Below are 24,170 nucleotides of genomic sequence, written 5' to 3' on the forward strand. Positions count from 1 at the left end.
GGCAACTTCCTGCCCATCCCCACCATGAAATTGGCTGAGCTCCTCACGCAGGTGTGGAATTAATGAGCTGAAAAGCAGGACATTTTGGGGCGGCATAGTAGCACAGTGGTTAGCACTGCTGCTTCACAGCTCCAGGGACCTGGGTTCGATTCCCGGCTTGGGTCACTGTCTGTGTGAAGTTTGCACATTCTCCTCGTGTCTGCGTGTGTTTCCTCTGGGTGCTTCGGATTCCTCCCACAGTCCAAAGATGTGCGGGTTAGGTTGATTGGCCATGCTAAAATTTCCCTTAGTGTCCTGAGATGCGTAGGTTAGAGGGATTAGTGGGTAAAATATGTAGGGGTATGGGGGTAGGGCCTGGGTGGGATTGTGAAGGGTGCAGACTCGATGGGCCGAATGGCCTCTTTCTGTGCTGTAGGGTTTCTATGATTCTATGACATTGTACCTGCTTGCACACCCAGCTGCCCAACGGGAAGCACACTGACTTTTCCTACCCACTTGGTCTGCAGAACGGAACATTCTGGCCAATGTCCTTTCACCCAGAACTGGAGGAGATTTGTAAGAAAGGGGTGCAATGGTTGGGGGTGGGGCATGGACTGGGCAGAGTCGCTGGTAGCGGGAGGGCGGTCTGTGATTGGGCCATACTGGAACCACAGCAGGTAGTGGAATTGGACTCCATGACGATGGATTTTGAGTGTTTGTATTTTGATTTATTAATATATTTTAAGTCACTTGGCCAATCCTTTGCCCACATGTTGGATGTCACTTGGCACCTTCAGTGGGGTTTGATTTTGGTTCTGGACAAGTGCCTCAGGTAGCTGACTGGCTTGCCATTGACAATCTTGCATGTAGTTTTCTCCAAGATTCTACCACTCTATATTAGACCACAGTAGAGAAAGCTTTGACTTTATCCGAGACGCTGCCTGTCCCTTGCACTTAATGTTCCTCAACTTAGAGCATTGCAGGTTTGTGAAGAAAAAAGGGATTATTTTTGGAGGGGGGCAAGTACATAGGTTAGAGTTCAAAATGTTCTCATTTAAACCCGCCTAATAACAGCATGTAGCTCAATAAGCAGCTGTTACATTGCATCACCCCCAAAGTGCTACAAAATTCTGGTAGCTACCTGCTTAGATGATATTTGGCCTATTTGCATAATCGCTCCTTTTGTTGAGTCCTGGGTCAACTGTCATGTACACAATTAGCATATTATGCAAATGTAACCTTCCAACCTTCTCGGAGTGGATGACTAATTAACATAATATGCAATATCTTTCCACTTAAAACTGTAATAATGCCAGCAAGAGCTTAGGGCCTCCAGAACTGCAAATCACAGCAAGTGAACAGGGTTTGTCCATTGGTTAAATGAAGAACGCCTTATGAGGGAGTCACTGAAATTAAGGTACAACAGGCAGTAAAGAAGGCAAATGGTATGTTAGCCATCATAGCGAGAGGATTTGAGTAAAGGAATAGGGATGTTTTGCTGCAATTGTACAGGGTGTTAGTGAGGCCACATCTGCAGTATTGTGTGCAGTTTTGGTGTCCTTTATCTGAAGAAGGGTATCCCTGCTATAGAGTGAGTACAGCGAAGGTTTACCAGGCTGACTCCTGGGATGGCATGTCTGTCATATGAGGAGAGACTAAATCGATTAAGATTAGATTTATTGGAGTTTAGAAGGGTGAGAGGGGATCTCATATCACATCCGGAAGACGTGCTGGTTAGGTATATTGTCCATGCTAAATTCTCCCTCGGTGTACCCGAACAGGCACCGGAGTGTGGCGACTAGGGGAATTTCACAGTAACTTCATTGCAGTGTTAATGTAAGCCTACTTGTGACACTAATAAATGAACTTAAAGCTAGAAATTTATCAAATCCTAACAGGATTAGGCAGGGTAGATTCAGAGAGAATGTTCCCGATGATGGGGTAGTCCAGAACTGGGGGTCATAGTTTGAGGATATGGGGTAAACCTTTTAGGACTCAGATGAGGAGAAATGTCTTCACTCGGAGGGTGGTGACTCTGAATTCACTACCACAGAAAGTAGTTGAGGCAAAAAGGTTGTGTGATTTCAAGAAGAAATTAGATATAGTTCCTGGGGCTAAAGGGATATGGGGGGGAAGGCGAGATCAGATATTGATGATCAGCCATGATCGAGATAAATGATGGGAGCAGGCTCAAAGGGCCGAATGGCCTACTCCTGCTTCTAGTTTCTATTTTTTTTACGTTTCTAAAATGGGCTTCCCATTCACACTAACTTTTGTAACCTCCCCTGCAAACTCTTCATTTATTTGTGCCCCTTTTTTGCTTAAGCATTGGTGACTGCAACTTCAGTTCTCCTGTCCCCAGAACCTGGAGTTCTCTCCCAGAACGCCTCTGCACCACCTCTCTTGCATTCTGCAAACCTATTGCTTTGGATTGGTTTTTGGTAGCCCTTCCAATCATCTCTGACCATTCAGCATCCCTCGTTTTATCTGATTACACCCGTGAAGCAGCAGCTTGGAATTTTTTTTGGGTGCTATATAAATACAATTTATTGTTGGGCAGTAAATGAGTCAATCATAGAATCCCTACAGTGCAGAAGGAGGCCATTCAGCCTTCTGAGCCTGCACTGACAACAATCCCACCCAGGCCCTATCCCTGTACTCCATGTACATCTTCTCCGGAGCCTTCAACATGTCATTGATGAAGACAAACATCCCCACACCCCCATTTGCCTTCAAACAACCTCAAACAGACCATTGTCCGCAGCAAGCTACCCAGCCTTCAGGAGAACAATGACCTCGACACCACACAACCCTGCCACAGCAACCTCTGCAAGACTTGCCGGATCATCGACACGGATGCCATCATCTCACATGAGAACACCATCCACTAGGTACATGGTACATACTCTTGCAACTCGGCTAACGTTGCCTACCTGATACGCTGCAAGAAAGGATGTCCCGAGGCATGGTACATTGGGGAGACCAAGCAGACGCTACGACAACGGATGAATGAACACCGCTCGACAATCCCCAGGCAAGAGTGTTCTCTTCCTGTTGGGGAGCACTTCAGCGGTCACAGGCATTCAGCCTCCGATCTTCGGGTAAGCATTCTCCAAGGCGGCCTTCACGACACACGACAATGCAGAGTCGCTGAGCAGAGACTGATGGCCAAGTTCCGCACACATGAGGACGGCCTCAACCGGGATCTTGGGTTCATGTCACACCATCTGTAACCCCCACGACTTGCCTGGGCTTGCAAAATCTCACTAACTGTCCTGGCTGGAGACAATACACATCTCTTTAACCTGTGCTTAACCCTCTCTCAACTCACCATTGTTTGTACCTTTAAGACTTGATTACCTGTAAAGACTCGCATTACAACCATTATTTTGTAAATTGAGTTTGTGTCTTTATATGCCCTGTTTGTGAACAGAGCTCCCACTTACCTGACGAAGGAGCAGCGCTCCGAAAGCTAGTGGCTTTTGCTATCAAATAAACCTGTTGGATTTTAACCTGGTGTTGAGAGACTTCTTACCATGTACAAGAGCAGATCAGAGGCTGGGAATACTGCGGCGAGTAACTCACCTCCTGACTCCCCAAAGCCTGTCCATCATTTACAAGGAATGAGTCAGGAGTGTGATGGAATGCTCCCCACTTGCCTGGATGGGTGCAGCTCCAACAACACAAGAAGGATAAAGCAGCCCCACTTGATTGGCACCACATGTACAAAATCCACATCCTCCACCACCGACGCTCAGTAGCAGCAGTATCTACAAGATGCACTGCAGAAATTCACCCAAGATCCTTAAACAGCGACTTCCAAACCCTCAACCACTTCCATCTAGAAGGACAAGGGCAGCAGATACATGGGAACACCACCACCTGCAAGTACCCCTCCAAACCATTCACCATCCTGACTTGGAAATATATCGCCGTTCCTTCGCAGTCGTTGGGTCAAAATCCTGGAATTCCCTCCCTAACGGCATTGTGGGTCAACCCACAGCACAAGGACTGCAGCGATTCAAGAAGGCAGCTCACCACCACCTTCTCAAGGGGCAACTAGGGATGGGCAATAAATGCTGGCCAGCCAGCGACACCAGTGTTCCACAAAAGAATAAAAATATACTTACCCTGCTAATCCCCCTGACACTTGGGGGCAATTTAGCATGACCAATCAACCTAACTTGCACATCTTTGGAGTGTGGGAGGAAACCGATGCAGACACTGGGAAAACCTGCAAATTCCACACAGTCACCTGAGGCCGCAATCCAACACGGGTCCCTGGCGCTGTGAGGCAGCCGTACTAACCACATTATGATTGCTCTGGATTATGAGTTCTGCAAAGTCCACTTAATGGGAGTTTTATAATGATGCAGGACTAAAATCTCCTTTATACATTTAGATCAGGGTATATTATATTTTTGAATTCCTGACTTATTTAAATATGGACTGGGAAGGCATAGATCGGGTGGACTCTCGGAGACTTTTTCCATGGAACTGGCTGCTACGAGAGAACACAGGTTTAAGGTGCTGGGGGGTAGGTACGGGGGAAATGTTAGGGGGAAGTTTTTCACACAGAGGGTGGTGGGCGAGTGGAATCGGCTGCCGTCAGTGGTGGTGGAGGCAAACTCAATAGGGACTTTTAAGAGACTCCTGGATGAGTACATGGGACTTAATAGGATGGAGGGTTATAGGTAGGCCTAAAAGGTAGGGATATGTTCGGCACAACTTGTGGGGCCGAAGGGCCTGTTTGTGCTGTAGTTTTTTCTATGTTTCTAAGTCTGGACTTTTAAATGAAAAGAATGTAACTATGCACTGAAAAAGGCCCAATGAGAGAGCCCTTTTCAATTAATATTTTACTTGTCATAGATTTAATTGAATTTATTGAACCTCCCAAGAGATGAATGCCAATTCAGACAATTGAAGGGTTAAGACTCCTTTACACCGAGGTCCCCTGTGCTTTGCAGAGTATTGAATCACCTTGGTAAATGCTTGTCTTTCACTTCATCTCACCACACTGTGTTTGTTGAACTGGTTGTGTTGGCAGGTTGAAGAATTTGCTGACGGATTTTGGTCAGGCACTCAGCTGGCCTGTTGGACCAAAGGAACCACGCCTTGGTCGTACTTCCCCAAAATCTCCATCTACCTCCGAGGGCTGAATTCTACCCAGTCTTTCCGAATCACCATCTTGCCACAGGTAAGACCTGAACCCGCCCCCATTTCTCCTGCATTCAAAGTGATGGATAAGGATGGCTTCGCACTATGACGAAAGCAAAATGCTACAGAATCTGAAACAAAAACAGAAAATGCTGGAAAATCTCGGCAGGCCTGACAGCATCCGTGGGGAGAGAATATGCCAATGTTGCGAGTCTAAATGACCCTTCGTCAGAACTCTCCTCTCTCCCCACAGATGCTGTCGGACCTGCTGAGATTTTTTCAGCATTTTCTGTTTTTGTGTTGGCTTAGTACTTTGTCAGAATATAATGCGCACACATTCCTACAAATGTAGGCAAACTGGGTTTTCAGATGATATTAGAGGACGGAGTTGAATGATTATAAATTAGAATTATAGAATCCCTCCAGTGTAGAAGGAGGCCATTCAACCCATCAAGCCTGCACTGATAACAATCACACCCAGGACCTATTTCCGCAATCCCAGGTATTTACCCTCCGAGTCCTCCTGACAGTAAGGAGCAATTTACCATGGCCAATCAACCTAATCTGCATGTCTTTGGAGTGTGGGAGGCACCCGGAGGAAACCCTACGCAGATACTGGGAGAATGAGACAACACACAGACCAAGGGTGGAATTGAACCTGGGTCCCTGGCACTGAGGCGGCAGTGCTAACCACTGTGCCACCCAAAACAATTTGACACTCTATTGCGGTTTACTCATTCCACAATGGATGGTAGTTAGCAATACACATTGTTGCGATGACTGCATTTCTTGATGTCCGTTCTGGATGTGTTCTCTGTCTTGTTGAACTCACTGGAGTATGTCACTACACAGTTGTACATCCAGCCGATGGCCGATGTTGGAGTCCAAATGGAATGCTATAGGTTTGGCATCTCCTCATCCTCCAATGGACTGGTCTTGGGTGCCACCGTAATGGAAGGCTTCTACGTCATCTTTGACCGGGACCAGAAGCGAGTTGGGTTTTCCACCAGCTCTTGTGCAGGTAGGTCTTTGGTTCCAGGTGGTTTTCTACAATTTGCATTGTGCAGTGTTTTTAACATGCCGTGTGTTACAGGGCTAACCAACAATAGGAGTCCAGTTCTCTGAGCAGGGAGGCTGAAAGGGCCTTGACCCCTGGTTTTGCTGAAAGAATGTGATCTTTGGAGGTTTTATTTAAGCGAAGCAAGCTGTTACTCCAAGAACTGTGACGATCAAAGTTTTGAAATTTTAAGCCAAAGTTCTTCTGTTAGAGTATACACTGGACCCTCTCTGTAACTAGATAGAAGCTTGCACGGAGAATGTTGGAGCAAGAGAGCAGTTAACGCTGTCATTACAGAGCTTACTGATCATAGAACTGATGTGTTTGCAAACTACGATAACCATAGATCTCTCCAATTCTGCTGAAGGAGCAAATACTTTCTGTGCAAAAAATGTTTTGTCATTTTTTTTAACCATAACGCCATCACACTGAGTGATGCTTCTGGATGATTCATGAATGACAGGAGGTTTGACCACAATATTCAGCAGCAGTGCTTAGTGCTGTCCCATCACTCCCAGGGATAGCTCTGGAATTGCTGCCACCTTTGCGGCCTTTCCTCTGCATTTCGGATAGACTAACAGGAGGGCAGGGGCTGCAAAGAATTTTCGGCTTCACTGCTTTTGAAAAGCTTCAGGCCATGAATTTTCTAACTGCCAGTTTTGTGGGGCTTCTGCTACACTTTCAGCAAGTATTACCATGATGGAGTGGGAGCAGTTGCGAGGAAATTCCTCGGCTGGTGTTCTGTTGAATGTTGAGTGGTATTATGAACTTCAGAAAGGGGTGGAGATTTTTTTAACTCATGGGACATGGGCGTTGCTGGCTGGCCAGCATTTATTGCCCATCCCTAGTTGCCCAAGGGCAGGGGAGAGTCAACCACATTGCTGTGGCTCTGGAGTCACAAGTCGGCCAGACTAGATAAGGACGGCACATTTCCTTCCCTAAAGGACATTACTGAACCAGATGGGCTTTTCCCACAATCAACAATGGTACCATGGTTACCAGTAGGTTCTTAATTCCAGATATTTTTTATTGGATTCAAATTCCACCATCTGCTGTGGCAGGATTCGAACCCAGGTCCCCAGGACATTAGCTGAGTTTCTGGATTAATAGTCGAGCAATAATACCACTAGGCCATCACCTCCCTCATGGGGATGGATCTTATGGCCATTCAACACCCCAACCAATTTTCCAATCCATGGGCTTGGCAAATGGCTGAATCAATATTGATGATATAGACCACTTTCCAAAAGTTGATAGTTGCCTTTGGATCTTGAGATGGCGTGACAGCTGTGAGCAATGCTGTCAAACAATGTTGCATGGAGCAGGATTGATGCCATTTTGGAGCTCTGCTTGACTCCAAATCTGGGCCTCCTTGAGGTAACGTTAAGAAAAGCCTGGGGATAGACTGTGTGCAGATGGTCTTGCCTTTGTTTGCATCTGCTGTGCAAGGTTGTGTCTGGGCTCCAGAAACCTGGGTCGTAAAATGTAGGGACCCTATCGAAATAACAACTGATATTTATATAGTGTCTTTAAATGTAGTCTCCCATCACAAGGATGTCATCAAATGGAATTTAACACAGAGCCACATAGAGATGGTAGGACAGGTCTACACAAACTTGGACAAAAGGATTGGTTTTGAGCAGTGTCTGAGTGAGAGGGGATCTTATAGAAACTTAAAATTCTAACAGGGGTTGGACAAGGTAGATTCAGAAAGAATGTTCTCAATGGTGGGGGAGTCCAGAACTAGAATCTTTGGAACACTCTACCCCAGAGGGTTGTGAGTGCTCCATCATTGAACACATTTGAGGCTGGGATCGGCAGATTTTTAACCTCGCAGAGTATCGAGTGACACCTGAAGTAGGCAGGAAAGTGAAGTTAAAGCCCAAGATCGGCCATGATCGTATAGAATGACAGAGCAGGCTTGATGGTTGTATGGTCTGCTTCTCCTATTTTTTGTGTAAGGCCACATACACTTGAATGCACACTGAATAGTAGGAGTCATGAACTAGCCATTGAGAGCAAAGCCTTGCTGATTCCTGGGGTAGCAATGATGAAGCCATTAGAGAAACTCTATTGAGATCAGGTACCTGTCGATGGAGCCCAAGTTTAAATAGCTCAGTATCACGGTTCGTAGTCTGAGCTGTCACCAGACAAGTGATTTTTTTTTTCCTTGTATCAGACCCATTTCTGATTGCTCATACTTTTTAGCAATGTTCACTGGTATAAAGAACTGCGGCATTTTTATTTCCCTTTTTTTTGTAAATTTTGCCAGGTTTTTCCGATCCACAATCTCTCTTTCTCCAGATCAGCACGGTGACAGTGGGTGGCACTGCTGCTTCGGTGCCAGGGACCCGGGTTCAATTCCCAGCTTGGGTCACTGTCTGTGCGGAGTCTGCATGTTCTCCCCGTGTCTGTGTGGATTTCCTCTGAGTGCTCCGGTTTCCTCCCACAGTCCAAAAAAGATGTGCAGATTAAATGCATTGACTATGCTAAATTCTCCCTCAGTGTACCCGAACAGGCGCCGGAGTGTGGCGGCGTGGGGATTTTAGAACCATAGAAAATTACAGCTCAGAAACAGGCCTTTTGGCCCTTCTTGTCTGTGCCGAACCATTTTTTGCCTAGTCCCACTGACCTGCACTTGGACCATATCCCTCCACACCCCTCTCATCCATGAACCCGTCCAAGTTTTTCTTAAATGTTAAAAGTGCATTTACCACTTTATCCGGCAGCTCATTCCACACTCCCACCACTCTCTGCGTGAAGAAGCCCCCCCTAATATTCCCTTTAAACTTTTCTCCTTTCACCCTTAACCCATGCCCTCTAGTTTTTTTTCTCCCCTCGCCTCAGCGGAAAAAGCCTGCTTGCATTCACTCTATCTATACCCATCAAAATCTTATACACCTCTATCAAATCTCCCCTCAATCTTCTACGCTCCAGGGAATAAAGTCCCAACCTATTCAATCTCTCTCTGTAACTCAGCTTCTCAAATCCCGGCAACATCCTTGTGAACCTTCTCTGCACTCTTTCAACCTTATTTACATCCTTCCTGTAACTAGGTGACCAAAACTGTACACAATACTCCAAATTCGGCCTCACCAATGCCTTATATAACCTTACCATAACACTCCAACTTTTATACTCAATACTCCGATTTATAAAGGCCAATGTACCAAAGGCACTCTTTTCACAGTAACTTCATTGCAGTAAGCCTACTTGTGACACCAATAAATAGACTTTAACTTTATAATGCTTTGGGTGGTTTTGTGTTAAGAATCCACTCTGCTGGAGTATGCTGCATTTTCAAAAGGAGTTGATCTTTTCCCCGGACTCTAGCCTACTGTTTGGTATCCATGTGGCCAGGGCAGCGGAGAGAACCAGTCCTAGCACTTTGAGCTCTGGTGTACTCTGGTTCTAACGTACAGTGTCTTCTTTCAGCTTCACTTCTCAATGAAGGAAACATAGACAAGTTGTTACTTTTGTGCTTTTCTCATGCAAGAACTGTCCCAAGTTTTAAGCACTTCATTAAACGCAACTTGACATGTGTGATAGGTCCAAAGAATTTGGATTGGAACATTGGTTCAGGAAGTTTTCCTTCCATTGTGTATGATCACAGTGGGAAATAGCGACGGGAGCAGGCCATTTGGCTCATCGAGCCTGCCTTGCCATTCAATGAAATCGAGGCTGATTGGATTGTGACCTTGGCTTCACTCTCCCGCCTACTCCCCATAACTTCAACTCTCTCTTAACGATCACAAATCTCATTCCCCTTGTGTCTTATTTATTCAGACTTTTGGCAAAGAATCTAAGATGAACTAAGAGGGAGAGAGAAATTATGCAATATGTTATGATCTGGAATGCATAGCATGAATGGGTGGTGGAAGCAGATTCAATCATTGCAAAAGTGAAATTGATCATTTTTTAAAAATTCCTTCATACTGTGAATATTGCAGGCCAGGCCGGTATTTATTACCCTTGAAGGCGGTGGAGAGCCATGTTCTTCAACCGCTGTGTGTAGGTTTGCCCACAGTGCCGATAGGAGGGAGTTCCATAGAAATATAGAAAGCAAGAGTAGGCCATTCAACCCTTTGAGACTGCTCTGCCATTCATTTTGATCATGGCTGATCATCAAATTCAGCATCCTGATCCCAGCTCTCTCTCTCCGCACCCCCCCCCCCCCTCCCCCCCCAAATATCTTTTGATCCCTTTAGCCCCAAGAGCTATATCTCATTTCTTCTTGGAACTGCGCAACTTTTTGGCCTCAACTACTTTGTGGTAGTGAGTTACACAGATCCACCACTCTCTGGGTGAAGAAATTTCTCCTCCCCTCAAGTCCTGAAAGGTTTATCCCCTATCCTCAAACTCTGACCCCTAGTGTTGTGTTTCATAGAGCCTACTCATAGGATGGCACAGTGGTTAGCACTGCTGCCTCACACGCCAGGGACCCGGGTTCGATTCCCGGCTTGGGTCACTGTGCAAAGTTTGCACGTTCTCCCCATGCCTGCGTGGGTTTCCTCCAGGTGCTCCGGTTTCCCCTCGCAGTCTGAAAGACGTGCTGGTTGGGTGCATTGGCCATGCTAAACTCTCCCTCAGTGTACCCCGAACAGGTGCCGGAGTGTGGCGACTCGGGGATTTTCACAGTAGCTTCATTGAAGTGTTAATGTAAGCCTACTTGTGACACTAATCAATAAACTTAGTTCTGGATCCCCACCATTGGGAAGATTCTTTCTGAATCTATCCTGTCTCGTGCTGTTAGAATTTTATAATTTTCTATGTAATCCCCTCTCACTCTTCTAAAATCCAATGAATATAATCCTAACAGGCATGGTCTCTCCTCATATGACAGACCTGCCATCCCAGGAATCAGCCTGGTAAACCCTCTATAGCAAGAACATCCTTCCTCAGATGAGGACGCCAAAACTGCACGTACTACTCCAGGTTGGCATCACCACTGCCCTGTACAATTCTTATGTTTTGACCCAGCGCCAGAGAAGGAACAGTAATATATTTCCAAGCAAGGCTGGTGTGTGGTTTGGAGGGCAATTTGCAGGTGGTGGTGGTGTTCCCATGCGTTGCTACCCTTTTAGTCCAGATGGTAGGGGTCTCATTTTGGTGAAATACTTGGAACTAAAGTGCTAGAATCTTATAAGAACGTAAGAACTAGGAGCAGGGGTAGGCCATTTGGCCCCTCGAGTCTGCTCCGCCACTCAATAAGATCATGGCTGATCTTTTCGTGGACTCAGCTCCACTTACCCGCCCACTCATCACAACCCTTAATTCCTTTACTGTTCAAAAATCTATCTACCTTTGCCTTAAAAACATTCAATGAGGTAGCCTCAACTGCTTCACTGGGCAGAGAATTCCGCAGATTCACAACCCCTTGTGTGAAGAAGTTCCTCCTCAACTCAGTCCTAAATCTGCACTCCCTTATTTTGAGGCTATGTCCCCTAGTTCTGGTTTCACCCACCAGTGGGAACAACCTCCCTGCTTCTATCTTATCTATTCCCTTCATAATTTATGTTTCTATAAAAACCCCCCCCGCCTCATTCTTCTAAATTCCAATGCGTATAGTCCCAGTCTACTCAGTCTCTCCTCATAAGCCAACCCTCTCAACTCCGAGATCAATCTACTGAATCTCCTCTGCACCCCCTCCAATGCCAGTACATCCTTTCTCAAGTAAGGAGACCAAAACTGTACACAGTACTCCAGGTGTGGCCTCACCAGCACCTTATACAGCTTCTAAAGAGCCTGTAAAATTCTGACTGGCCAAATGGCTGCCTCTTGCGCTATAATCATCCTGGAAGATTATGACTTTGACAGTTTGTTTTCTTAACCATTCATGGAACATGGGCATCGCTGGCTGGCCAGCATTCATTGCCCATCCCTAGTTGCCCTTGAGAAGTGGTGGTGAGCTCCCTTCTTGAATCGCTGCAGTCCATGTGCTGTGGGTTGACCCACAATGCCATTAGGGAGGGAATTCCAGGATTTTGACCCAGTGACTACAAAGGAACAGCAATATCTTTCCAATTCAGGATGGTGAGTGGCTTAGAGGGGAACTTGCAGGTGGTGGTGTTCCCATGTATCTGCTGCCCTTGTCCTTTTAGATGGAAGTGGTCATGAGTTTGGAAGGTGCTGTCTAAGGATCTTTGGTGAATTGCTGCAGTGCATCTCGTAGATAACAGACACTGCTGCTACTGGGTATCGGTGAAGGACAGAGTGGATGTTTGTGGATATGGTGTCATTCAAGCGGGCTGCTTTATCCTGGATGTTGTCAAGCTTCTTGTATTGTTGGAGCTGTACCCATCCAGGCAAGCGGGAAGTATTCTGACATGTGCCTTGTAGATGTTGGATAGGCTTTGGAGAGTCAGTATTCCTAGTTTCTGACCTGCTCTTAGAGTCACTGTGTTAATGTGGTGAGTCCAGTTGAGTTTCTGGTCAATGGTAACCCCAAGGATGTTGACAGTGGGGGGATTCAGTGATGGTAACACCATTGAATGTCAAGGGACAGTGGCTAGAGTGTCTCTTATTGGTGATGGTCGTTGCCTGGCATTTGTGTGGCATGAATGTTACTTGCCACTAGTCAGCCCAAGCCTGGATATTGTCCAGATCTTGTTAGATTTTAAAATGGGCTGCTTCAGTATCTGAAGAGTCGCGAATGGTGCTGAACATTGTGTAATCATCGGCGAACATCCCCACTTCTGACCTTATGATGGCAGGAAGGTTATTGATGAAACAGCTGAAGATGGTTGGGCCTAGGACACTACCCTGAGGGACTCCTGCAGAGATGTCGTGGAGCTGAGATGACTGACTCTCTCCGCACCACAACCATCAGCCTATGTGCCAGCTATCACTCCAATCAACGGAAAGTTTTCCCTCGATTCCCAGTTTCACTAAGGCTCCTTGATGCCACACTCGGTCGAATGCTGCCTTGATGTCAAGGGCTGTCACTCTCACCTCACCTCTGGAATTCAGCTCTTTTATCCATGTTTGAACCAAGGCTGTAATGAGGTCAGGAATGAGTGACCCTGGCGAAACCCAAACTGGGCATCACTGAGCAGGTGCTGCTTGATAACATTGTTGATGACCCCTTCCATCACTTTACTGATGATCCAGAGTAGACTGGGCTGGGCAGTAATTGGCCGGGTTGGATTTGTCCTGCTTTTTGTGCAAGGACATACCTGGGCAATTTTCCACATTGTTGGGTAGATGCCAGTGTTGTAACTATACTGGAAGCGATTGGCTAGGGGAACGGCAAGTTCTGGAGAACAAGTCTTCAGTGCGATTGTCGGAATGTTATCAGAGCCCATTGCCTTTGCAGTATCCAGTCTCTCCAACCGTTTCTTGACATCACATGGAGTGAATCAAATTGGCTGGAGACTGGCATCTGAGATGGTGGGGACCACTGGTGGAGGCTGAGATGGATCATCCACTTGGCACTTCTTCTGGCTGAAGATTGCTGTGTGCACTGGTGTGTTGGGGTCCTCCATCATTGAGGATTGGGATATTTGTGGAGCCTCCTTCTCCAGTGACTTGTTTCCATGGAGGTGGCAAAGGACATTCCACCCATCTTATTCCTAGACTAATCTCTCCTACCAAACATTCTATGATAGCTCCCAATCCTTTCTTTTCTGCCCAAACGTTTCTATTGCTTCCTGATCACAGCTCCTTCCTTGGTAAGTTGTAGCGTATTGACAATGGGGGTGGAAATAGTCATCAAGTTTAGGAGGTGTGTCCATTGCAAATTCCAAATAATGAATTGAAATTTTAATATTTAAATTTATACTCTTTAATGCAGTGATCCTAGTGCTTAGGAATGTATGGCATTTCCCTGTTTAGCACCTTGTATCAACAACAAGCAACCAGCTCACCGAAAAACCTCCTGTGTTCAATGCTAATAAAAAGCTTTTGTCACTTTCGTTCCCCACCCCTTATCCACTACTGTAAATAATTATTGCACTGCCATCTTGTGTTGTCTAGACACTATGGAAGGTCATTTTTTGGATCCAGAGCGAGGATTTACTAGTTTTCCTTCTGCTCTCTTTCTCTCCCCTCACCTCACCTGGTTAAATCATGCCTGCCTTGTTCTCTTATTTTTTAATTTGCAGTCCATCAATATATTGTCAAGTGTCTTTGAGTGCAATAGAATTCAAACACTTCACCCTGAAAGAAATGTTTTGATTCGGGTGGGGTGGGGCAAAATTGGGAATAGGAAAATAGGATTTGTGATAGTAGAGTTATGGGGCGGGATTTTCCAACCACGCTTGTCCCAAAACCGGAAAATTCCGCTTGAGATCAATGGACCTGTTTATGATCTGCCCCTCCCCCTTCCCTGCCTGCTACAATTCCTGTGGCGGGCGGGACAGGAAAAGTCCCCCCCATGATATTGAGCTAGTGACCCGGAGGCCAGCACTGCTCATCATAGAATTCCTGCAGTGCAGAAGGAGGCCATTTGGCCCATCCTGTCTGCGCCGACTCTGACCAAGCATCTTACCCAGACCCTAACCTCGTAGCCCCAAGTATTTCCCCTGCTTTAACCCAAACATCCTGGGACATCAAGGGCAATTTAGCACGGCCAATCCACCTAACCTGCACGTCTATGGAGTGTGGGAGGAAACCGGAGGAAACCCATGCAGACACAGAGAGAATGTAGAAACTCCATACGGGCAGTCACCCGAGGTCGGAATTGAACGCGGGTCCCTGGCACTGTGAGGCAGCAGTGCTAACCACAATCTGCCTGGCAACTGAGGAATTTAAAATTAGTTAAATAAATGTGCAGTACAAACCTAAGCTCAGCAGTGGTGACCATGAAACTACCATATTGTTGTGAAAGCTTATCTGGTTCACTAATGTCCTTTAGGGAAGGAAATCTGCCATCCTTGCCTGGTCTGGCTGACATGTGACTCCAGAGCCACAGCAACGTGGCGGACTCCTGACTGCCCGTTTGCGACAGAAAATTCGAATAAGAATGAAATCTAGCAGCACTGTGGGAGTGCTTACACCCGCATGGGATGAAGCAGTTCAAAAAGATGCAGTTCTCCATTCCAGCTGTCCTCCTTGCCCCCTCCCTCTTTCAGGGCAACTGCCATAATCCCCAGGCAGTCCCTTCACCACCTGTACCTCTGTTCTGCCATTCTCACATGGACACTTTTTTAGCACCACCTCAGCCTTCTGTATCCTCATTTACATTCCCTTTGTCCCATCCCCCCCCCCCCTCACCACCCTCACCACCCTCATAGTACAAATCTCTGCCGATTCTCTTTGCTCTGACGAAGGGTCATCCAGACTGGAAACGTTGGCTCTATTCTCTCTCCACACGCGCTGTCAGACCTGCTGAGACTTTCCAGCATTTTCTGTTTTTGTTTCAGATTCCAGCATCCTCAGTATTGTGCTTTTATCTTGGCCCAGAAGATGTTTCACCGCCATTACATTGATGGGAATTCAAGATGGCCTTGCCAGTGACACCCACATCGCAATGTTTTTTTTAAAAAGCCCACAGTAATGTGACTGTCCTAATATAAATTCAGGGTTGTCTTCTTTTACACAATTTGTGCTCTAGATATTGCTTTGGTCAGACATTCTAGATAGAGTTGATAAACAGCCCAGGTTTTAATGACATCTGTTCGTTGGATATGAGCGTCGCCGGTGAGGTTAACGTTTATTCTCCGTCCCTAACTGCCCTCGAAGGTGGGATGAGGTATCTCTTCAACCACCGTAGTCCATGTGCTGCAGGTGCACTCAGTGCTGCTAGGTCTGCTTTTATCCTTCTTAGACTTCCCTTCATGCGAATGAAACTAAACATTACTCAAGTTAAGGAAAGTTTATTACAGCCTTAGAGGGGTCTGCAAGTTCTGAGTAGCTGCAGCTATTGAAATAGGCAGCCAGTTGAAACTTTTTTATTCCTTCATGGGATGTGGGCATCGCTGGCTGGGCCAACATTTCATTGCCCTCGAAGCTGGCGGTGAACTGCCTTCTTGAACAGCTGCAGTCCACGTGGTGTAGGTACACCCACCGTGCTGTTAGGGTGGGAGTTCCAGGGTTTTGACTCAACAGCAGTGAAGGAATGGTGAGCGCCTTAGAGGGGAACAGGTGGTGGTGTTCCTGTGCATCTGCTGTCCCTTGTCCTTTTAGATGCTGGGGGCTGTGTGTTTGGGAGTGCCATCTCCACTGTCTCACTGACTCCCTGCATTGCGTCTTGTAGATGATGCACACGGCTGCTACTGTTTGTCAGTAATGAAGGGATCACCTTCCAAATTGACTCTGGAACAGTTTCTGCAGATTGGAAGGTAACAAATGTCATCCCACTATTTAAAAAAGGAGGGAGAGAGAAAACCGGGAATCACACCTTGTTAGCCTTACATCCGTCCTGGGAAAATGCTAGAATCTCTTATGAAGGATGTGATAAATGGACATTTGGATAATAACCTGATTGGACACAGGCAGCATGGATTTATGAATGGGAAATCATGTTTGACAAACCTGTTGGAGTTTTTTTTGAGACTGTTACTCACAGAATTGGTAAAGGGGAGCCAGTGGATGTAGTATACCTGGATTTTCAGATGGGTTTTGAAGGTTCAGTGGAGGTTAGCAAAATTAAAGCATGTGGGGGAGGAACCAATATGCTGGATTGAGGATTGGCTAAGAGGCAGAACACACAGTGTAGGAATAAACAGGTCAGTCTCACTTTGGCAGGCTGTAACTAGTGGGGTATCGCAAGGATCAGTACTTGAGCCCCGGCTGTTCACGATATACATCAATGATTTGGATGTGGGGACCAAATGTAATATTTCAGAATTTGGAGATGACACACAGCTCAGTGGGGATCATAGAAATCATAGAAACCCTACAGTGCAGAAGGAGGCCATTCGGCCCATCGAGTCTGCACCGACCACAATCCCACCCAGGCCCTACCCCCACATATTTTACCCACTAATCCCTCTAACCTACGCATCCCAGGACTCTAAGGGGCAATTTTTTAAACCTGGCCAATCAACCTGTGTTGTGAAGAAGATGCAAAGTAGCTTCAAGTTGTGGACAGACTTGGTGAGTGGGCAAGAACATGGCAGATGGAATATAACATGTAAAAATGCGAGGTTGTCCACTTTGGCAGGAGGAGCAGGTGGAATTTCCTTTGCTTGTGAATCTCCGGAATTCTGTACCCCGAAGGGACGTGGCAGCTCAGTCATTTTGAGTGTGTTTCAGGGGCAAAGGCATTGAAGTGGATGATCAGCCATGATTGTATTGAATGGCAGAGCAGACTCGATGGGCTGAAAGGCCTACTTCTTCTATGTTCATAGTGCTCTGATGCAACAGAATGACTTGCAAGGCCGTTTCGGAGGCAGCTATGAGTCAACCACATTGCTGTGGGCCTGGAGTCATATATAGACCAGACTGGGGAGATTAATTTTCCTAAAGGGCCTTAACTGAAGCAGATATGTTTCAAACTGATCTGATAGTTTCATGGTCACCATTATGGATACGAGCATTTTCTTCCATAATTATTTAATGAACTAATTTTTTTAAATGTTTACTCCAAAGCCAATGTTCAGAGTGGACCAGGCAAACTCAAATCCATTCCTTGCTTACTCCAAAAACCAAATTCAATTTTCAATTGAATCCAATTCAAGGTCTCCACAAGAAAGGCTAACAAGAGTAGGCTTTGATTTGATTGATTGTCAGTACTTGAGCCCTGGCTGTTCACGAAATATATCAATGATTTGTTTAGTATACGGTGAAAAGTATTGTTTCTTGAATGCTATAGAGACGAAGCATACCGTTCATAGAGAAAGAAAGGAGAGGGTGCAGAATGTAGTGTTACAGTCATAGCTAGATGCACCTCATTTTGGGCTTGAACTTAGCCCAAAGGCCAAAAAATTCCCTAGCTATGGTAGCAGTGGTTAGCACTGCAGCTGCTTCACAGCGCCAGTGGCCCAGGTCCAATTCCCGGCTTGGGCCACCGTCTGTGCGGAGTCTGCATGTTCTCCCTGTGTCTGCATGGGTTTCCTCCGGGTGCTCTGGTTTCCTCCCACAGTCCAAAGATGTGCGGGTTAGGTGCATTGGCCATGCTAGATTTGCCCTTAGTGTCCCAGGATGCAAAGATTAGAAGGGATTAGTGGGTAAATATGTGGGGTTATCAGAATAGGGCCGACATGGGATTGTTGTCAGTGCAGACTCGATGGGCCAAATGGCCGCCTCCTGCACTGTAGGGATTCTATGATCATTAGTCTAAGCCTCTGAATTAGTAGTCCAGAAATAACACCACTGTAATGAGGCTAAGGCATGTATTTTTTTTTCCGTTTGGGGATTCCTATTGAGAAATGTAATATCGATGTATCAGGCTGAAGGTTAATTGGGAACCAGGTGCTCTTCTATAGAATACTTTACTTGACCTTCACTTGTGAATAATTCCATTGCGTCACTGGGCTGTTTTGTTAAACATGAATAATGATGTTACCAAAATCCAGCCATTGAGAGCCGTGTTCTGAGCAAAGAAAAATTAAACAGAAGAAGTATTCACAGTAACTGAGTCGTATTGTATTCATCAGAGTGCACTTTCTTCCTTTTGAATTGGGGAATATAGATATAAAGATCCAAGTCCGTTTGTTACAGCCCCTCCAATATCCCAGCAACTGACCATGATTGAATTAACCATTGGGGACCAAACTGGAAAAAGTGATGCGCCTAGTAGCAAACTGGTGTATTTTCCAAATGTGTGAACTGTGTACTGAAAGTTTCTGAAGCAGAATATTATCACTGCATCGACTGGGTGCGGTACAGTGGCCCTGTGGTTAGCACTGCTGCCTCACAGCATCAGGGACCCAGGTTCAATTCCCGGCTTGGGTCACTGTCTGTGTGAAGTTTGCACATTCTCCCCGTGTCTGCGTGGGTTTCCTCCAGGTGCTCCGGTTTTCTCCCACAGTTCAAAGATATGTGTGGTTTAGGTGGATTGGCCGTGCTAAATTGTCCCTTAGTGTCAGGGGGACTAGCTAGGGTAAATGCATCAGGTTATGCGGATAAGGCCTGGGTGGGATTGTGGTTGGTGCAGACTCGATGGGCTGAATGGCCTCCTTCTGCTCTGTAGGATCCTATGATTTCTCAAAATCCACTACTGGACTTCATTAAAATTGAGCAAGGAAGGTCCAAGTAGTTTTTCTATTTAAGCTCGAATACTTGCTTTTCCCTTCCTGCATTGTCATAATTCACCGACATGCTCATCAAGGCTTCCTTCCGTCTTCTATGGTGTTGGACTTCCTATTTGTGTGGACACTATGAAGTGAGTGTGCCTTTAAGAAATGTTTTTAAAATCATGTTCTCTGCAGATTGTAAGCCGGCCTTATGGTTTCATTGTGGCACCATCTTTTTTTAGCAGTCTTTTATTGCTGTTTAAATGGGGTTTTGTTTATTTTTACCCTGGGCTTGGTGCAGTGTCCAGGATTTTATGACCTTCTGAATTGATAAGGTGAAGATTGATTGACAAGACAAAGTCAGGTGGTTCCTCCCCAGAAGAATCCAAGGATTCACTTTCAGTTTTGGTTCAGGGTCAGAAGCTATCCTAGTTTTCAAGTTGCAGGCAGGTTTTCTCCCTCTCTCTCCCTCTGGTACTATAGATTCTGCTGACTAGCTGGATGCAAGTCTTGTTGCCTTCCTGGCGTGAGAATTCTGTCTCTCGCAGTGGTTCACTAGCTGAAAACTAGAGGCCAGCAGTGGCATTCTCTCTACCTCGAGGTCTGCTGGAAGTTACAAGGCTGGGCAGTCAGAGTTTCAATTCTCCAACCAAAGGACTAAGTTCCAGCATGACGTATTTTCTGTGTTAAATCTGTGGCAGGGGTATGAATGCAGGGAAGTTTGGTTGGTTGGAACATTTCATGTAGGTTTAGACAATATCAAGGTTGGTTTTTTTCTTCTTTGTAATTGGTAAAAGTCATTGCTTATATGTTATCGGTATTCTTAAGTAAACTTTAAGATAAAGGCAAAATATTGTGGATGCTGGAATCTGAAACAAAATGCTGGAAAATCTCAGCAGGCCTGACAGCATCTGTGGAGAGAGAATAGAGCCAACGTTTCGAGTTGAAACGTTGATCCAACGTTGGCAATATTCTCTCCCCACAGATGCTGTCAGACCTGCTGAGATTTTCCAGCAACTTTGTTTGATAAAAGCTCCCTAGTGGGTCATTTGAATCATACCCGAGGTGAAGCATGTCATGCTTACCCTAACCAAATTCAAATTGCAAAACTTCTGATGCAGGCGGACTTCATAAAACACTTTGGAGGTTCTGACCTGAACTATAACAACACCTCGGGCTGAATTTTCCTGTTCTGTCCACCACGGGAATCGTAGCGAGTGAGGGTAGGACCATGGAAAGGTCTATTGATCTTGGGCGGGATTTTCCAGTTTTGGGGCGAGCACGGTCAACAAACCCCAGTCCTAGAATCCTACTCTACATTCACCAATTGGAGCAGATGCTTTAGGGTCATCCAAAAGTAGTAGTAGAGGCGGGTACAATTTTGTCCTTTAAAAACATTTAGATAGTTACATGGGTACGATGGGTATAGAGGGATATGGGCCAAACGTGGGCAATTGGGACTAGCTTAGGGGTTTTTTTTTTAAAAGGGCGGCATGGACTGGTTGGGCCGAAGGGCCTGTTTCCATGCTGTAAACCTCTATGACTCTATAAAATAAACTGAGGCTTAGGGGCCTTCTGTTCTTCCAAACAGATTCCCAGTGTTACTCAGTAGCACCTCCATGACTAGTTTGTACCAGTCAATTCTTCTACCAATGTGCTCTTTTAATGGTGTCTTTTAATGGACTGTGCTCTTGAAAGGCCTGAATTACCACCAGTGCAAGGCAATGCAGAGCGTTGACAGGGCCGTGTCTTAATAACCTTGGAAGAAAGCATATTAACAGGTCTAGTGTGGACTGCTTTGAAGTGACAGCATGATAAATCATGGGGGACGGGATAGAGGGATATTGCTCGTGGCAAAATAAAAAGAAATCTCAGTTGGTCAAAAGACTGAGTCATTAAACACTAAACGAGATTTGTTTTCTGTCTATCAACAGTCATTGGTGGCTCCCCAGTCTCCGAAATTGCTGGTCCATTCTCGGCGGCAGATATTTCCAGCAACTGCATCAGCAAACAGTCAAGGACAGAGCCTGCACTCTGGATCATATCCTACGCTCTGATGGCGCTGTGTGGCATTATCCTCCTCGTTTCCATCATCTTGCTGATTATCCCTTGCAGCCATCAAAGTGGCAATGGTCTCACTGATGATTCTTCGCTAATTCGACACCGCTGGAAATAAAGCCATGCACTTCAACCCCCCCCCCCCCTCCCCCCGCCCCCCCACCCCAGTACACGTTCGGAGTGAATGCTGGGGTATTTGCACTACTGATGGCACCCGTGTAACCTGGTGCCTTTAAAGGAACAATTATATATATATATATATAATGCTGATAACTAATGCCGTGCCAGGGTTGGGAACTGAACCTTCAACCCGTGTTGCACGGAAAGTGCATTCTAATTAATTGTCCCATATCCTGATTGCAGTGGAGTGCACTGTACACTGACCAACATCGATCCGTTATCTGACCCCCTTGTAAACTTCAAAACCACTAGTTGCAAAGTAGGTTGGAACAACGGGCGCTTTGTCTCGAACCTCTGGAGGTTTTCCACTCCACTGACATTGAATGAGCTGTGAAATCATGGGTTAGTTTTCAGGTTGTGATGCCTCTGGAGGTGCAAGAACTGGACAACATATCTGTGCTCACTCTCAAGATTCCCCTCGGCAGCAATCCTAAACCAAAGAGCCATTAGGCCGAGGGGAAGCTAAAAGATGTCAGTAAGTGTACAGCCATCTCTCATTGTTACATTTTTGGGTCACGGGTCAATTCAATAGAATGTATCTTTTTTTTTCGCTTCCTATATTTGAAGATGATTGTAAACTCTTCTTACTGTCGACAGCTTGAGTTTAAGCCATTATTTTGAACCTAAACAATTGCACTCTTCTTCTAAGCTGCACACCATCGTACAGGCCAGAGGTTTCTGGTCGCTAATTCCAGCAGGTAGGATTGTTGGGGGCAAAACTGACAACATTCCTGGGCCACTGTTAAATTTTAAAACCTGCGGCCTACCTGGTCACTATCGTGCAACGAATCCTGAGTTAACACTGGAACTTGAGTCTCTCAATCCAGCAGCTCACGGGCACCTTCTGTGCCAGTCCTGTGTCTTGGTGCCATCTGTAGCCAGCAAACGAAATTGCAGCCTTAAATTACACCAACTCTGTTGAAAATGCAGTCCCTCCTGTGTGTGTGTGTGTACCCACCCTTTTCTTTACCCTCAAGTCCCAGCTAGCCGTGCTGTGTGTTGTCAAACTCCGCACAGTTGACTGCCAGTTCTGTAGCCTCAATTGTAGTAGAGTGTGTACAAACTCTCTCCTGACTAGAACCACCCCGTTGTCGATGGCAACAGGCAAGAATGGGTGAGGTACCACCCAACTATTGTCTCCCAAGTCCAGACATGTCTCCAGCAAGAAGTTTCTGTCGCAGCTCCTTGCTTTCTCGGGTTGCAGGGTGAGACAAACTTGACTTTATTTTTAATGCACTTGCTGGGATTTTTCACTACAATGGGGACAATTCAATATGACAGCGAAGGTTGCGAAGAAGGGTTCACGGTGAGGGACAGCTCTTCATTCCTCCCCAGAACTGGTGTGAGCGTTGATGTTGCAGGGAGACTGTCTAGACTTGCATCAGTTGGGAGTTGCTTGCAATCACCCCGGCCCGAGGCTTGTAATTCTGTGTAGGAAATGGGGACTGTCTGTTGGATGGACTGTCTGGGAGAAGAATGACTCCATCACCCTGTGGTTAGCACAGTTGCCTCACAGCGCCAGGGACCCGGGTTCAATTCCGGCCTCGGGTCACTGTCTGTGTGGAGTTTGCACATTCTCCCCGTGTCTGCATGGGTTTCCTCCCATAGTCCAAAGATATGCGGGTTAGGTGGATTGTCCATGGTAAATTGCCCCTTGGTGTCAGGAGGACTAGCTAGAGTAAAGACGTGGGGTTATGGGAATAGGATTATGGGTGGGATTGTGGTCGGTGCAGACTCAATGGGCCGAATGGCCTCCTTCTGCACTGTAGAATTGATCATCAGCACAACTATTGGGGAAAGTACAGCATCCAACTGACAGGCTGAAGGGAGATTTCCAGGACCACCATGGACTGGTGCTTATCATTGCTGGATGAATTGATTCTATCTGCATGGATTTTAAAAAATAAATAAATCTGTGAAAGCCAAAATGTGGGATGAGGTGCTCTTCCACATCAAGTATCCTGGTGCAAGTGTACAGTTTGTGGCACTGTGTAAATCTCTCCCTATTCTGCCCCAGCCTCCGATGGGCACCCACCACTTTGCTTGCCCGACCTGTTGGCAGTGAGACTGCCAGTGTAAATACATATATTTTACCATTGTTGCACCTCATTTCATTTAGGATCCGAACAAGCGCGGCCGGCATCACAGCAGCTCAGACTGGGATTGAATTTATCATTTAATGAGAAGCAAGACACTCGAACCGAAAATAAGGATTTTTTTAAAATTGAAATGCTTATTATTTTGCCTTTGCAGCACTTTTTCTCCTGAGGGCTGGAGGATTGAAATGTTTATGAAATGTAAAATAACAAATGGTGGCGTCTTTGACACCTTAAAAAGCTTCTGATTGTTAAGACCTATTTTTGCTTTTTAATGTGTGACATAATGTGGTAACATCATACTTCCGGATGAAGTGCCTTGCCAACCAATGTGTCCACCTCTGAAATTTTCCAAAGACTACTGTATAGTGTATACCTTTTAATTTTCAGTCTACTATGGCACACGTGTCGTGGGATTATCTAAGAGTCAAGCCGGTCACTTTAATAGAATAGCAATTAAGTTATGAATAAAAACCCCAATGTTTTGTAAGTCTTTAATAAAGTAAGCAGTCGAAGGAAAGCGAA

At 45.9% G+C, this 24,170-nt stretch overlaps 1 protein-coding gene across 1 annotated transcript in view; it reads left to right on the plus strand.

Annotated features, from left to right (window-relative positions):
* The window catches only part of bace2 (beta-secretase 2), a 66,764-nt gene extending 42,876 nt beyond the window's left edge, over nt 1–23,888 (plus strand). Inside the window, exons 7-9 of the mRNA XM_078232997.1 lie at nt 5,027–5,176; nt 5,989–6,157; nt 21,246–23,888. Coding sequence (XP_078089123.1) covers nt 5,027–5,176; nt 5,989–6,157; nt 21,246–21,487 — 561 coding nt within the window. The 3' untranslated portion in view covers nt 21,488–23,888. The remainder of the gene's footprint in view (nt 1–5,026; nt 5,177–5,988; nt 6,158–21,245) is intronic.
* The last annotated feature ends 282 nt before the right edge of the window (nt 23,889–24,170 follow it).

This window comes from Mustelus asterias, chromosome 17 (assembly GCF_964213995.1).
Source record: "Mustelus asterias chromosome 17, sMusAst1.hap1.1, whole genome shotgun sequence".
In the NCBI taxonomy this organism is placed as follows: domain Eukaryota; kingdom Metazoa; phylum Chordata; class Chondrichthyes; order Carcharhiniformes; family Triakidae; genus Mustelus; species Mustelus asterias.